Here is a 17052-nt window from a genome sequence, read left to right on the forward strand (position 1 = left end):
AGCATGCCAGGGAGAAAGCTGGCCTTCCTATTTGGTGTTACTTGTGTGGGTCCAGCCAGCCATGAATGCGTTTAAAGTCAGGTGTTGTTTTCAGGTATTTCTGAATACTCATTTTGCATAGGTTCTTGGCATAATAACCACATACATACAGATATCAGCTGAAGCATAAAAGATTGCTAGCAGTAAAGTACTAAAAAGGAAAAAAATGGGAGAGAAATAATGATTTTTCCCTGTTATTTGTCTTTCAGATTCCTTCGTAGCCCTGAATGGTAAGAAAGTTCATAGTTTTGTTATTTACTGACAGCAAATCCATTCTGGAGGAATCACTTTTTACTTAACTTTTAAGTATTTTCATATTTTTTGTCTTACTTATTTTTTTTTTCTTCCCAATTTATTTTGTTCATAGACATTTCAACTGCTTCACCTGATTATGAAATGTCTTACAACACAGTGTATGGTCAGTTTATGGGTGTTTTTTAAAAAGTCTCTCTGGAACCTTGTATTAACTAGTAGTTCCTCTAGTCAAAGAGCCATTAACCTTTTCTTATTTGTTTTGTCTTGCCTCTGAGGGCCTAATTCACTAATCACAAGTGAAAATAAGTAACGCCTCTTGATTTGCATTCCCTCTTTTCTAGTCCTCTCTCAAAACTGCTTAAAATGGTTTATTTTACTGGCACTCCAGCAGACATGATTAAGAGCTTGCTTCATCTGAATACACAAACACAGAAAGACTTGGATAGAGTGATGCATATTATCTGTTCCCTGGGAAAAACAAGATGGCTCACATCCCACTCATGGGGTATTCAGGCTGGTATCATGACTGCTCCAGCAGCTAGTCAACGATAGCTTTGGGAAAGGATCAGAACTGTCCCTGGGTGATAGAAAGACCTCTCTTCAGAAAAATTAATCATTAACCATATCAGTTGAGATTGGGTTACACCCTGAGTTACGAAAGTTTCGGTCACTTCTGCAGTGAATCATTTATGTTATCCGTTCGTGCAGTATCACAATACTCACATGGTGCCTGGTCTGTAAAAAACTGAATTCGCACAACAAATTAGGTGATCAAAGCTGAAAATAAGCATTTCTGTCAGCCTAGGGTAATAGTTTCCCTCCAGGCAGCTGTTAATCTGCAGTTGCAGTACTTTGCACCACTTTGTTCTTTGTTTGGAAGTGGGTTACATTGGCACTGGGAGTACAAAGTGTCTTCTGGAGGAATTACTGAAGAATAAGTGATGAATTCAAATTCAAACCTAGATTCATCTTGCAATAGCTTCTCCTTATCAGCAACCTGAACAATGATAAGTGCTCACAAGGATGTGTGATATTGTTTGCAGTGAAGTCAATGGTGAATTTCCATGTGGGATGAGAACTTACTTGTGAAATTACTTCCCGGCTATTCAAGAATAAATGTTCATTAGAGCTGGGGCAAAATAACTATATTTTATTTTTTATTACGTTTAGCTGAACATAAATGGAGGTAGACTAGTTTGAAATAGTGATGAAGCACATTAGATTGATCCCTTCACCTCGTGCATGCAAAATATGTAGGTACAAACAGAACCAATGATAACACAGTGCAGCAGAATGTAAATAACACCAGTACTGTTCAGCATTTAAAATAAAGAAATAAATAAAATTTACCATGTTGTTTTTAATCAGGAAATGGAAAATGTGCAAGTGAAACTTGTTTGCAAGTATGATAATGAAAACCAATGAGGGAAATATACAAAATCAAAGGCAAGCTGAGACTTCATAATGCATGAAAGACTGATTGGTTCGTTTGCACATACAGCTTGCAGTTGAAATTGCTATATAACCAGGGCACAGAGCAGTAATTAAAGAATAAGTAGTAATAATAAAATCCATACTGCTGAATCTAAAGACAAAGAAAATGGCCTTGAGCCCATTGTTAACATGCCAGAAGCGTCTTAGCATTTTTGCTACTATGTTTGAAGGCTGCACAGTTATAGCTGTAGGCAGCAAACCTGTATCCCATCAGCTATCATATCAGTACAGACTGCATCCAAAGTCGATATTTTAGTCTGACTGAGAAAGCAGGGAAAAAAAATGGTTCAAATGAGTGGCAAAGTGAAGAAAAGCTGCAGTCCTAGGCAACATAGGTTACAAAAGAAATCCAGTCTACTGTCCTTGCATGAATGAATGCAGCTCATAAAGTAGGATCCCACTGCCAAATGTGAGTTGAAAATCATGACCCAACATGAACGCTGAATCCCATTCGTGGCATCGTTTGCAGATTTTTTCATTGACTCTACACAGGTAGATCCTGGTACATGGTCTCTAGGCAAGACAGCTCTTCCTTTTACAGGTTTAGTAGAAATACTGCTATATCTGCAGTCAGTCTTTCTTTTCACCTATCAGGACAAAATACAAAAAGAGCTGGTTACTTCTATTGATCTCCCACATGAGGAGCATAAAGAATTCCAGCACGAGACAGTCAACCAGTCTTGGTAAACATGCTCACGTTTGCTAAGTATTACATCTGCTCTGAGTGATATTTTTTTTTTCTTGAGGAAACTAAAATTTTATAAATGGTGCCTTTTACTGTTAAATATGTAACTAAATGGTATTTCAGATTAAACCTCAGAACTACAATATATCAGGATGCCAATCAAGTGAATGCTTAGAGTGCTTTTGCTGGGTTAAATATATCCAAAGGCATCTGAAGCTTCAGGTGCAAAAAAAAAAAAAAAAAAAAAAGTCTTACAGCTTGATTACCTCTTTCAGCTGATTTACACCACCACAAATCATCACGCTTTGGTGGACTTACTGCCTATCTGTAGCAGTGTAACTGAAAGGAGAATCAAGCCCTTTACTGCTGTGTTCCTACATTAGCATCCTCCTGAATTTGGCAGGTGGGATCCTTTTTCTAGGGCAGTCTCCCATGGTCGGTTGTAAACTAGTAACAAACTGCAAAGCCCGCTCAGGTGGCTGTTCAATTATATCTCTTTTGGCACTCAAGAAGAAAACAGCAGGCTGAAGATCTGCTGCAGAAGGTCAGAGAAGAATGGTGAAAGAGACGCATGTTTAAACAAAGAGATTAGCCTAGATTCTTCCATAAAATTGTAAGCAGCTTCAATTATCGTTGGAAACATTCAGTTCTTAGTGAATTGGGCCCTTATCTTACCCCCTAGCCATATCCCTTTCTCTCTTTGTAGTATTGATTTAGCCTTTCCTACTAATTGTCTAATTAGGTTGCTATAGCTGTTAATAGAATTGTGTGCGGACGTCTTAACCTCTGAGATCCTAATGACTTGTGCATATTAGAGCAACCATCAAATACGTATTGAATCCCTGTCTTTGTTTTAAAGCTGAAAAAATCTCTTTCTGTTTTACAAGTGCACTTCCAAACGAGCTGTAGTTACAGAAGCACAGCCCTGTTGAATCATTACCCATGCCTGTAGACCCTAGGAGCTTTTATGCTGGTTCTATTACTTGGTTACAGCACTCCAAATGAAGAGTTTTTGCAAACAGTAGAAGCAACCTAAAACAGATCTTTTTTGAAGTGTGTCTATTTTGAGTTTTGCATATTTCCTCTGAACAAAGCAGTTTGAAAAGGACTGTCTCTGCAGTTTTCAGATGGATTGTTTTAAAACAAAGGCGGGATTGTGGTTTTTAGATATATGAAACTCTAGCTAATACTAACATAGAGGTACCAGCCATAGAGATGCTGGCCATAGAAGGAAAGACTCTTAAAACTGTAGCAAAACCAGTTTACACAGTCAGAGTGGTAAAAATGGTGCGATGGGAAAAAGAAAAAAAAGATCCACTCAATGTTGCAAACTATACAGTACACCGCAAAGGCTTAACAGTGACTGAATGAGAAAGGGCTAGGAGTACTTTGCCTGCCACTTCAGTCTTTTCTCTGTTTATGAGAGAAGCTTAACTACCTAATACATCTGTAGTGCCGCTCAGTTCAAAGGTGAAATTCACCCAGTGGGACTGACTGTTCAGCTGCTTACGAGACTCACTGATACTGCTTATGGTATCTGGCATGGTAGCACTGCCCAGTAGTAAATGCTTCCAGAATGCAGATCTTGCACCAGTAAGGAAAGTTGTTAAGCTTAATCTGCTCCTTCCCTGCTTCTACCAAATGGAAGAAAATTGATCTTGATTTCACATGGAGGATTGTTTCTCAGTGTGTACTATACTTGCACATTAGTAACAGAGCAAAGAGACTGATTTCTCCGCTTGTGTGAAACCCTTCACTACCTAACTACCATCTGGCACACATTAGTATCTTCACAAAGCTTTAGCTTTCCATTACTAAGAAATTCTCCGTGTATTTGCAGCATATGGTTGAGGATTTTTTTTTATTTTATTTTTTTGGAAAATGTGTCCCTTGGGCATGTATTTCCTCTAGATTGCTGTATTAAGAAATGTTTTCCTTTAAACATACTTACAGCTTTTTCTTAAAATTGTCCCTCAAACACATCTAAAATAGGCATAAAAATGCATATCAAAGACAGGTATAAAATATGATTGCTACTTGGCAAGATTTTCTTCTACCTCTATATCCAGCTCTGATTAATTGCTTTCTTATGTTGAGTACAGCATTACTGTAGGCTGATCAAATATTGTATACATTACTGTGGTCATTTAATAGGGTATTAATTTGGAGATGTGACTTAGTCCTTAGGAAAAAGAAGACAAGGAAATCTCATAACTGTTCTCTGGCCTGTTCTCTGTCCCATTGTTCCTCTTCTTTCTTGGGAATGAGCACAGGAACTGACAAGCGTGAAATGGTGTAGAAGTGAAAGCTTTCACGCTCCAGCGTTTCCTTGCTTCAGAAGGGCACGTGTTTTCAGCCCATGGGGCCTCTACCTGTCTTCTTGGAAACAGGCAGCCCTGCAGACCTTCGGTGATGCAAGCATAAAGTTTGGATCACGGTCTGTCATCCATCTAGCTGTGTTATCAGTGTTTCCAGCTATGCTGTAGGTTATAGGAACCTTTTAAAAATGGATAATATTTGGGTTCTCTTTCCTATTTAAGCAACATTAAAAGCTCTGTTTTCAGCAAAATGCAGCCTCTGATTTGCTGTTAAAGAAAGAGCTAGAGAGACCACACTTCCTACCACAAAAGATAAAAAGTAGTACAGTTCCCTTGTCAACATAAGCCTTCAGACTGAGGTCCAATGCCCAATTAATCATGTTTATGATTTGCTGTGGTATCTGAAGGTAGACTCCGTGGTGAGAATACTGAATCTGACCAACTTTCGCTGCAAAGCATAATAGTTACAGGAGTTTGTTCTGTCCCTGTCCTGTTTGAAGTGTGTAGCAATTCAAAAGTGCTCCTCTAAATTATGCAGAGGAGCTACAAGTGTTTTCTTGCCTTCCAAAATCATTAATTTTTCCAGGACTTCTTTTAAATCACAGCAGCATCCTAGCAGAAGCCACAGGATTTTTTTGCTGATTTCATCAGCATTTTAACCTCACAAAGCTGTTAAAAGGTCTAGATAAAATGAAGTGCATGCTTCATCAAAACTTGGACACACTGATGGCCAAGATTTAGATTTCTGATGGCTAGAGGAGAATGGGGAACTTTAGATTCATTACCTCTCTGTGCACATGCCTCTGAGAGCATGAGCTAAAGCACTGATGGAAAATCCACCTAAAGCAACCTTTTCAAGGTACAGCATCATGAAGCTTTATGTGTGTCCAGTGATGACTTAAAAATGACAATGAAGCACAATCTCCTCACTTCCAGCTCTGTAAATTCAGCTGAAATTTACAGGCTCCTTGTGTACTTCTGCCCCAGTGAACCTCAGATGCTTTCTCTGAGAAGTGTAGTATTTGGGGAAGGAGAGGGGAAGAGTCCTTGCTAGAACAGTTAGTACTCTGGTGACTGGCCTCCTCCCCATTGGGAGGACTGAAATCTAATTTAGGTTACTAGGCTGTTATAAAGGAGGCAGGAGAATGGAGGACTACTCTTAGTCTGTCCAGTGTTATCTAAAAAGACACTATCTGCCTTTTTGTCTGAATGATCTGATTCTACTCTTTCAGGAAAGCAGGTAGGGGAATATTGAGTTATTCCACATCAAGGACAGAAGCAGTTTGAGTCCTGCTGAAGATAAGACATTTTGGTGCACGTAGTGAAAGGGAACTCTCAGAAGCAAGTGATTTTAAAGTCAAAATGTGGTGTGGAGGGAGTTTCAATGCCCTCTTTCCCAGGAGCCAAGGAGCAGACAACCCACTGAGACACCCTGGTTAAAGCCAGCATTCAGAGACCATAAACTTCAAGCACACTGCATTTTGGGTGCTGAGCTACTTCTTGGGATCAAGTTTACAAAGATGCTAATATATTTATGCCCCAGCCAAACTAGCGTTAACATTGTTTGGTGCTTCCAGCAGCATATGTCCTATTTGTGTGCTGTTTGTTAGGGTGTATTCAACCAGTGAGGAATTCCTCCGCCATTTTCAGCCATAACAATGTCTAGAGCAGCTGTAAAACTCATCATCACTGGACTGTAATCCTCTCTTCTGGTCTAGAGGTGTGTGCTGATCTCCAGCAGCCTATGTGACAAATGCAAAGCAGATCACATCCTAAATTTTCTTCAAAGTGAGCATGCAGGCATTCGAAGGGGCCTACAGCAAGCGAGAAATGACACACCTCTGTCCTAACAAGTCTACCAGCCAAGTGAGATGTGGAGACCAGGGTATTTATGGGTTCTTTGCCAGTTTTACATAGTAAGGCCTTTTCTTCATTGTTAATTTGAGCAGAAATAATGTGCAGCTTCATGCAAGCAGTCCTTACCTCAGCGCTGTTTTACAACACCAGCTCAGACAATACCAGTGGCGATGGTGCGAGTGGGCATTAACCCAGCACATCTTCCAGCCCCACGCTGAGTCTGATGCCCCAGCACCAGTCTGCTGGTTCTGGGCAGCCTCTTGTTCCCTTAGCAAACATTTATATTGTATATGTATATGTATATGTAGCTCTTCTGGCATACCTCTCTAGTTTGGGCCATGCTAGAAGTTGTTCCATTTTAATGCTTATGTTGTCTTTGAAATTGCTTTTCAACCTAAGCCACTACCATCCTGTGTGGACTGGCACTTTGGCATTGTTTAAGCTCATGTGCAGAATCCAGACAAAGGATGTTTGACTAAAACAAAGCATCCTCATGATGCTCTGCATACCTTTAACACTGCTGGGCGAAAACAGAACCATGAACTAAGCTGCAGCCAACTGAATATGCACAGTCATTGACATTATCAGACTGGCCACTGGGGAATATCCAAATTCTGTGCTTCCTTGGGCAGTGCTCTGCAAGGCCTTTGAAGCCTTGCTCAGCCTAAGAGATTCACACATGAGGAAGATCAAAGTTTGTGCTCCTGAGCATAAGGTGGCATGGTAAGTGACTAATTGAGACTTGTCTTCCCTACCTGTATTTATAATGTAACAGGACATTCCAGTTCACTAGTTCCAAGCACCACCTCTTCCGACTCTTGGGCTCGACAGGGTTATGATGCTAGGGGACGCATGCTGGATTGGAAGGATCCGCTTGGTTCATCCGAAAATACAGATCCATATGTGGCAGTTTCATCCCATAATCATCAAGACAAGAAGGGTAAGGCCTTGGAAACGACTTCCTGTGGTGAGGAGGGAGGGGGGGAGGACTGAAGTGTAAGTGCTTCCAGCTGGCTCTGAGCAACATGTAATAAAACTCCTGTGCTATAATTAAAAGCTTATCGTAAAGTCTGAAACTAAACAGCCAATCTCAAACTCAGTCCGAGATAATTCACTGCCTGAGGAAACCACACAAAACAAATAGAAATGTGTGCCTTTGCTGTATGTATTGTGCCAGTGCATGGGAAACAATGGGGACTTAGCTCTCTTTAAACTTGATCTTCCTCACTGTCTGTCAAAGGGAGATGAATAGCTTGCCGTTGTTCCTAAGGGTGTATTTTCATACTGTCTTTTTTCCTGAATTCCTGGGGAAGCACGGCAGGTCTTAGCTAATTTCACATTATTTCCATCTCTCTCTGGCCATCAGAGGTACTGAAGCTCTGAGGTCTATGCCAGTTTAACTGGTGGAATTATGCTGACACTGGTCCTAGCCACTGGACCCATAGTCCCACTGTCTTCAGTGGGACCTGAGCATGAAACACCTTTGAGATCATCATTAGTGATTTTCGAAAGATACTTCGGTGATTGCTGGCAGAGAGCATTTCTCTGTTGTGTTTTTAAAGCCCAAAAAGGTGCTTTGCTTTAGGTTCGTTATGCCATATTCAGCCCTTGTGCTGAGCACCATTGTGCCTGACACAAGGGGCAGCCCTGTCGTTTGGCCTCTAGTTCCACTTTGCTGTGCATACAAAGTATTAAGCAGAGAGTTGCCTCAGCTTGCCACTTGAACCTGCTTAGTGAAGGAGAAGCTTTTCTTCTGAGCAAGCATGGTGGTGCCTCGTAATTCCATCATGGCCCTCCAAAAGTCTTCCCACTGCTTCCCATTCTTATCTGAATGAGGTTAAAATAGTGCCTTTGTAAATAGGGGGCGTAGGTTCAAATATCTACTCTACCTAGAGAGATTTGAGTCTTTGTTATTCTTCTCCAGGGTGTTCTTAGATCTCTTCTTTCAATTTCTTCTCTGCTGAAGATGTTTCACTCTGTATGCACTAATTAAGTACTCAGTGGACCAGGAGGAGGATGGGTATAAGCAAAACTCACTTGCTGTGTGGTTAGGGCACTCACCGGGAGCAGGAGCACACATGAGCTTCAGGCCTTTCTACTATGAATACTTTATAAAAAACACTTAAAATATTAATTGAAATGTGGATTCCAGTCTCTATTGTTCATGCATTTTACATGAAAAACTCATTAGATGAAAGCATCAGCTGTTCCTGGAGAAGCTACTGGCATGCCAGGCCTACTGCTTTGAATTGTCAGCCCAAACTAGCAGGTTACTAAATCATATTCCTTCCCTCTCTCTGACCCACTGAGTCTTGAGTCAGAAACTTTCAACAGGGGGTAATGAGCATGTTAACATTGGAAAACAGTTCAGTTTTCAGCAGAGCTGCAGGAACAGCTGGCGGTGGTCTGGACTGTGATCACAACAGCCCCAGACACACAGCATCTCCAGCAGTCCTGGGATGTCCTGGATTTCTCATGAAACTCCTCATGGAGCCTTTGCAGCGCCTGGCCACAGGGGTATTGTTCATCACCTGGCTGACCCAGCAGAGACAAAGCCTGTAGAAGTTTTCCAGCTGAGGAGACTGGAAATTAGGCAGAAGATGCAGTAAATTTTCCTGGGATGCCATGGTGATCGTTAATTTAGTAGCCATTGTATTTAGGCTTGATGGCAGGAAATGGAACACAAGGAATTGAATTCCCTCAAGCAGAAGATATGAACTTGTCTCCCACCTTCCAGCAATTCACTTATCCTGCAAAAAAGAGACAAACTGCCATTTACTTTTTTTCTTTCATCTCAGTTTTAGAAAATCTATTCCCAGATTTTTTTTTCTAAGCTTGATCCTATAGACATTCTGGGAGATTAACTGCAAATCTAAAGAAAAAAATTTTGAATTTTTGAACCCAGTCAGGCTTACCTGATTGGTAAGGTAAGCACAGAGCTCCTCTGCACCCTGCAGAGACTGCAGAGCCTCTGCGAAATTAATGCAGCTGCCTTTGCTACAACTCAAAACCATAATATAAGTCTGTGGGTGTTGAAGATAAAAGGTCAGATTCCAAATTCTCACTTAAGTTCAGTCTGAGTCCTCATTTCTTTGAATCTGAACCCTATTCCTCTGCCCTGGCTCTTCATCTGCAGAAAGGCAATTTAGAAAAAGTTATTTCTGGGTGTCAGGTATGTAGAAGAGAGAAAGCAGATAAACTTTCTTTAGAGATGGCAACGTGATTTACCTCCCTCTCCATTCTGTTCGAGCAGTAAATCAGTGATAATGCTGACAACCAAAGAAATAAAGTTCTTTTTTTTTTTTCCTTTTTCTTCCAATCTCAGTAACACCTGGTATTCAAACTGCTTGAAGTGGGAGGATATTTCTTAGAAAATAGTTTTCTCTCTTTGAAAGTAAGTGGTGGTTTTCTTCTCCTCCCTGTCATTAGGCAGACCTAGGGAGGAAGGGAGGAAAGGATCCTTGCACCCAGCCCTTCTGGTGGTGTCAGTCAGGGGTTGTAGGTCAGAATCCAGCAATAGTGGAAGGCACGGCCCCTTACATACCCAGAAGAACACAGAAAATTGTATGCATTTTAATGCCACTATTTGTTATGTGTGGATTTTTACTTTTCAAATCTTATTCAAAACACTGCTTAGTAGCTGGAAAGCTGACTCTTAAAAGCATCTTATATGCCAGCAGCAGCTTTCAGAGGAGCATGCATTGAAAATATTAATAAAAGTACATCTGTTGAATTTGAGTAACATTTGCTTCAATTCACTGACTGGTGAGACGGCCAAAATTCAGTAGCTCCCTCCTCAGGGATTGATGGTTACCAAAGTGCTCTATTAGCATGGGACAGGGTCATTTAAATATCATGCATTCTTTAGTGCGTAATTATTAATATTGACAAAGCTGGAAGCAGTCTGCACGCAATCAAAACAATGGTGGCAGAGGTGGCCGCATGGTTGTTTGCCATTACCATCTACTTGTGTGTTGTCACTCCTTGCCTTGCCTAGCCAAAGCTGGACGGCTCTAAAATTACTATTGATTAGTTGTTTTAAAAGGGCAAAGGAACTGCACAAAATTAAATCAGAAAATGTTAAGCTTGCTATTCTTTTATCAAGGTTTTGTTTTCGCTTTTTCTGTTTTCTTTTATTTTTGCACATTCACAGAAAAAAAATATTTCTTTTTAACATTTTCTCTTTGTTTTGCAAAGTGCTTTGTGGTGTTCTTCATTGGTTCTGTCTAATCCTTCAGACACTGTTTGCTTTCTTTTCCTGTACATATAATTGTTACCAATTGTACTAATAGTACAAAATACACTTGCTGCTCTTTCTGTCTGTAACACGGGTGCTTTGATGATGTCACATCCATCCATATGCTTCACTTTTAATTCAGTGCAGGCATCTTGGGGAATATCTATGGGGGCGTGAAGAGGGGGGTTCTTTAAAAGGGTTGACTCATGGGAATGTGACATTTGTGTGCCACAGTTTTAGTAGCTAAATATACTCTGGGATTGTTGTTTCTGAGCTACCTCGCATTTCTTGCTAAGATGGAAATGTGTAGTGCAGCCCGTAGTGTGGGAATTATGCATTGCTATCCCACTGGCATTTTCATTGTGGCCATTAAGAAATCTCTTTTCTTTGCAATCTTTTTCTCACTGCAAACAAACGGAAAAAAAAAAAAAAAAAAAGTAAAGACTACTGATTGGGCAGACCGCACCCTCTTCCTTTTCTCCATCTCCTCCACAGGAAAAAAAAACAAAAAAACCAACAAAACAAAACAACCTATGTTCTAGAGGATGTTTATGTTTTGTTTCCTTTCCTGCTATGTTTTACCCTTGATTTAATTGCTTTGGTCTTGATTTAATTGTGTGTTTCTCACCTTTGTCGATAGAGTTTTCCTAACCTCGCAGTCTAACCTTCCCTTCTGCTGCCATTGTACTGAGCCTCCCTCCCACCCTTGGCAGTCATGAAGCTCCTCCTGCGAAGAGCTCCAAGGCTTTACCTGTACACCCAGTAGTGCCCCAGTAGCTATGTCTGTAGTCATTCTACTAACCCCAGGGGAGCTAGGTACATCATACCTACCGCTGGTGGAAAGGCCTGTGTGAAGAAAACAAAGTGATTTTCTCATCACCCTGCCGGCCCTTCTCTGCTGTCTCCTATCCCTTTTGCCTCCCTTTAGGAATGCTTCATGCTTTTCCAGTCCCAGATTTGCTAGCACAAATATAGCCAACTGCTCAGTTTTCTCGTTCATTCCTCAAATGTACAGAGCCTGCATTTATTGACAGTGTTCGTAACTTGGTTTTAGATTATGATTTCTTTATACTGTTTCTTTTCTGCAGCATTCAGGTGGACATGATTTGCTTGGGCACTGACTGATAGAAGCATTGCATTATTTTTAGCAGTCTTAATGTTTGTATTCTCATTTGTGTCAGTGCTCATTAAGTGAAGATTATGAGGTGGTATCTCCTTTTCATAACAAAACAAAACATAACAAAACCAAACCTTTTTTCAGTAACAGCATGCCAACGGTAAAAAACTGATTAGAAGCAGGATGTGATGCACATAGCTTATACTGCTAATAGCTGCTGGTTGGATGTCCAGAATGCTCCTGTAGATATGGTATCTGTTAGTGTCTATTATTTCACATCAAACAGTTAATAATTGCAGCCCTCAGGTGGTACAGAATTCAATATCATTAGCACTAGTCAATAATTTGGAGAGGGATGTATTATGGAGAAGCCCAGGGGCTGATCCTTCCAAAAACTGCCTCCAGATGATGTTTTTTATTGTACACAATTGGCAGCGTTACTAATTTTTACTGAGGTTATCACTACTTGAAAGATTTACTAGGTGCTGACAGTGCTATCTGGAGAGTCTGCAAATGTTAGGACAGACTCCGCTCCAGGGAGACAGAATTGTATGAAATTTCAGGTACGGTTACAACAATAAGTGTAAAGTGCTGATTTAACAAGATCCTTTCATCATGAAATGAGAGGGAAAATTCTATAGCAGAGCAAAGCTTTGGACTCTTTTGGCATAAATTAATCTGTGTCAATCGTGGAAAGGCCAAGTTTTGCACCAGGAACTTCATTTGCAGAGGTTTTCTTTTGCACAGAATGTTACTGTGTGCTGATGTGCACAAGAATCTAAAAGGTTCAAAACATGTCTTATCAGAGGAGGGAGGCAGAGCTCATTGTTACCTTGCCAGCAGTTCGTATTACTTCAGAAGATGGTTTAAAGCAGCACAGAATTTGTCATGAGTATATTCTGAGTCGGTGTTTGCAGGTCTGAGGGGAAGGGTTTGGATTTTCAAGGTGAAGCAAATGCTGTGTCCGTGGTTTGTCTGTGTTGCAGTTACACCAAAGTCAGAAGGAAATGGTTGCTTTTGAAATAGGGTTAGGCTGATCCGAGAAGGAATTGCACCATAGTCAGCTCTGCCCAGGTGAGGCTCAGGAAGCCCTGTCTACAAAAAGCATATGGAGGAAGCTATAGAACTGCTGCTATTCTTTCTCCTGTCTCAAACCATTGACCCCACGAACATAAAACAGATTGCAAGTACTCTGCCATTCACTAACGCTTTCAAGTACTGAGGAAACAATGAAGATAAAATCAGATCTGATTCTTCACTTTCTGTACATTCAGGTTTCCTCTCTGCTGTCTAATGAGTGTTATAAGAAAGGGAGTAGCAAATTTGCCCTGTCTGATTCATTAGCATTTGGCTGAGATTTGAAGTGAGGGCTTTGCTTACTTGAAGCTGCCATACTGTGCAAAGGGATTGCATGTACAGAAGACTTAAATGGACTTAGTCCATTTTTACACATTCACATCTAGATTAAAACCTAATTATTTTGCCCTTATTTTGCCCTTAAAAAACGGCAGATTGGATGAGCACATGCTAAACAAAGCCATATAGATTTGATTTTTAAAATCTTTTTGGGTGAATAAGCATCAGCTTACTGTAAACATACCTCTTTCTACAGGACGCCTGATTCATGTTTGTCACATATTCTAGCTGCCTAGGTGAGATGCTAAAATATATATTAAAAGAAAAAAAAACATACTTTTCTAGAATGGCTATAGTAAGCAACTTGTCCAGAATCTCTTTGTCACAGAGACTAATCACAGTATGCCAGGCCCCTCTGCTGTAGGATGCCACTTTAGCTCCTTACCGGATCATTACCAGATAAGTACTGTTAACAGTTAAATGAAACCAGATTTCTCAGCAGAGTTTTTAGTGGCCAGATATCTGTATCACAAGACCAGGCTAATATTACTTGTAAATATGCCAGAAGGTTGATAACCTCACCATGCTGGAGTTGCAGGTACCCTGGGACATAGACAAGAGGGCTGTGCAGTCTGGATTGAGGGAATGCACCAGACCTGTCCAGAGCACTGACACTGATCCTTCGTCTGTTCCATTGTGCATGCATGCATGTCTCTGTCAGTTCCAGAGCCAGAGGCAGCTAATCATCTCAGATTGCGTCCCCAAGTTCAAACACGGGCAGGAGAAAAAACAGGACTAATTAATAAAATGGGAACTGTATATATAATCATTGAAAAATAATGCTGGAAGAAACATTTCTGAGAACAGAAACATAAACTTTCTTCAAACCTTTTTCCTTCATAGTTAAGTTTTAAGGAGAACAAGAGCAGGGAAACGGGGAGTAGACTAAGCATGAGGGAAAAAAAGGACAGTAACTAAGTCCATTAGCATAGCCATATCCTTAAGGCCTATTTAACTTAAAAAGGGGGGTTGTAATAGGATGCAGTGCAGTGGTTTAGTGGGCCTTGTCAATTGCTAGTCTTCATTTCAAATCTTACATAAAATAAACCTTCAGCTCTTTTAGCCACAGGTTTTCTGTAGGACAGAAAGTGTAAGGAGAGAAGCACTTTACATCATGTATTCCAGCACGCATGTGTGTCTAAGGAAATGATGACACCTCATCACTGTGCCTAAGTTTTTCAGAAATCAAAATGTTTCAATGTTTCATTGAGAGTTGGGGTTTCAGATTTAACTTGCAGAAGTGTAAACACAGGCAGCAGGATTTAAACTGAGAGACGAGATATGTAATTTATTTAGTAGCAAAAAGAATGCCAACGACAAGAAGACATTATCGATAATAGGAGAGAAATGCAAATGTGAAACTCCATTATGAAAACTATCAACAGATCTTTTCTTTGTAAATGCATCTCCATACTACTGAATCTGAATAAAGGAAGGGCAAAGTTTAAAATAGAGCTCATCAAATGTCAAATGTGGCTGTAGGAAACAGCAGGTATCCTTGACCTGCAATTGTCCACCTGCATAGATTTCAAGTCAGGCTATCCATTTACAGGCTGCAATGAACAGTGGAAGCCTGTCTTGCTAAAACAGGGAAAAGCTGCCCCAGAACCTCGATCTACTTTTTCAATAAAAGAGGCCATGTCTAATTTGTCAAGACAGCTGCTCAGAGTTCAGGGCAGTGGAGCTATTGTGTGATAGACAACATTCCCAGCTGCGTTCATCCACAGCCACCCGGTGAGGACAGCTTGGAGGAGGAACACAGACTGCCTGATGCTTTTGTTTGACTCTTGTAGTGCTGACATATTTATCAAGGGCTAGGAATTCATTCCAGGCTATGCTCGCCCTACAGGGCCTCCACTCTGTCTGGAAGCAGCAAGGAATAATTGATGGACAGGATGCTAAATAACACCACATTCCATTTTGGGGACATAAATGTTGAGTACAGGGAGGTGCTGGGCAATGCAAACATGCTGAACGGGCAGGAAAGAACTTAGCCTTAAAGTAGATTTCTGGAGGAGCTTTGAAATGTTGAAGGGATTTAACAGCAGAAAATCTTGCAGTCAAAAGGAGCCTTAAAGTGCCTTTTGGTGTTAAATTAATGCCAGTGTATAATTAAAATGTCAATATGCTCTTAAAGGTATTTGAATAATTCATCTTTTCTTACATAGGATGTACATAACTTCAATAATTGTATTAATTTATAGTAAGATGTCCTGTAGTAATTTTTCAACAACCTGAGCACTGACAGTCCTGGTTCAGAGCACTTCCAAGATCATCTGTGGACTATAAGCTGTTTATTAATTAGATGCTTCTGTAACAGAGCACCACATAATTTCTTCTCATGTAGATAACCTCTCAGTGAACAGGCTTGGTATCCCTTTCTGTCTGTAGGATCCTGACTGGCTCTTTTCTTTTTTCACTTACTGTTCTTTAAGAGTGTAAAAAAAGCACGCTTATTAGCTTATATATATTTTTTTTCCATCGGAACAGGCTGGTTCTTACTGATTAATAGCATGCTGTTAATTAAAAAAGCCTAGAGGGCATAATTTAGACTTTGCTGTGTTAATTTTACTTAACATTCAATGCAGATAACAAATGTCATATTTGGAAAGCTGTCTTTTCTATGAATATCTGTAGTTCAGCCAGGTGTCCAGACAAGTGCTACTTTGAGCTATCTAACAGTGAGACAACATAGTCTTTGGTCTCCAGTTACTTTGCTGTGACTTTTGCTTGATTTCATTCATGTTCCAAGATTTTCTGTGCTGGTATCTCAGAAAGAGAGGGAAAATGTGTTCTTATTCACCTGTTATGAAGTAAGAAAGAGTCTTACAGGCATTTTACTGGGAAGTTTTGAAGCAGGTAGAGTAAATTTACTACTGTATCAAAAACGTGTGTTCTGACAGCCCTGTGAGAAAAAAAATAGCTTCACCAGCCAAGTTGTAAGCTATTGAAAAATCTCGGTTTGCTCATACCCAAGTCACAGTTTGGCTGCTAAATACGCAGATAACTCCATGTACACTGAATATCGGTGCTGCAGTTGATAAGCAGTTTAGCCATCTAGCAGATAGTCTGACAGCTCTCCCTGCCCCAGCAGATCAGAATAAGTCAAAGTCTGTGCAGAAGTAGATTTTAACAGCTCCATTGACATTAGAAGAGCTTAGAGCAGTTCTTAGAGTAATTGCTCGGGGAGCGTTAGGGGCCATATTTGGCACAGCTGAACAACACAGCAAACATTTGAAATGGCCAACAGCACATTTATCATCAGCTTTGTGTCGGCCAGGAAAAATACCTGCAGTGCTCTGAAACTCTGCATCCCAATGGATAGCCTCCAGATCAGTCCCAGCTTCCCATGCCTACCAAAATGCTCAGCCCTGAGTATTAAACTGTAGCTATTCCAACAACAACCAAAGACTGCTGTTTTCTGTGAAATAAAATCTCAGATGGAAGTGTAACTTGGTAACGTTGTCATAACTGGCATAAACTAGGCAGTTCTTTCATATGCCCAGCAAGGATTATTTTAATTGGAAAGTAACACCAGCTGCATGCTGACAATAATATTGCATGTTGTTTGTGCTCCATCCCATCTTACCCACAATTGTGGTAGAAAATAATAGAGGAGCTTTTTCAAAAAAAA

General features: G+C 40.4%; 1 protein-coding gene across 5 annotated transcripts in view; it reads left to right on the forward strand.

Moving 5' to 3' along the window:
• The window catches only part of SEMA6A (semaphorin 6A), a 110899-nt gene that overhangs the window by 79566 nt on the left and 14281 nt on the right, over positions 1-17052 (forward strand). For 3 of the 5 annotated variants that reach the window (XM_010726207.3, XM_010726208.3, XM_010726210.3), the window contains exons 17-18: positions 249-269; positions 7424-7588. In XM_010726207.3, coding sequence (XP_010724509.1) covers positions 249-269; positions 7424-7588 — 186 coding nt within the window. Of the gene's footprint in view, positions 1-248; positions 270-406; positions 458-7423; positions 7589-17052 lie in introns of all 5 variants that reach the window. The other 2 variants (XM_010726212.3, XM_010726211.3) reach the window with 2 other exon arrangements.

The sequence above is a fragment of the Meleagris gallopavo genome, chromosome Z (assembly GCF_000146605.3).
Source record: "Meleagris gallopavo isolate NT-WF06-2002-E0010 breed Aviagen turkey brand Nicholas breeding stock chromosome Z, Turkey_5.1, whole genome shotgun sequence".
Lineage (NCBI taxonomy): Eukaryota > Metazoa > Chordata > Aves > Galliformes > Phasianidae > Meleagris > Meleagris gallopavo.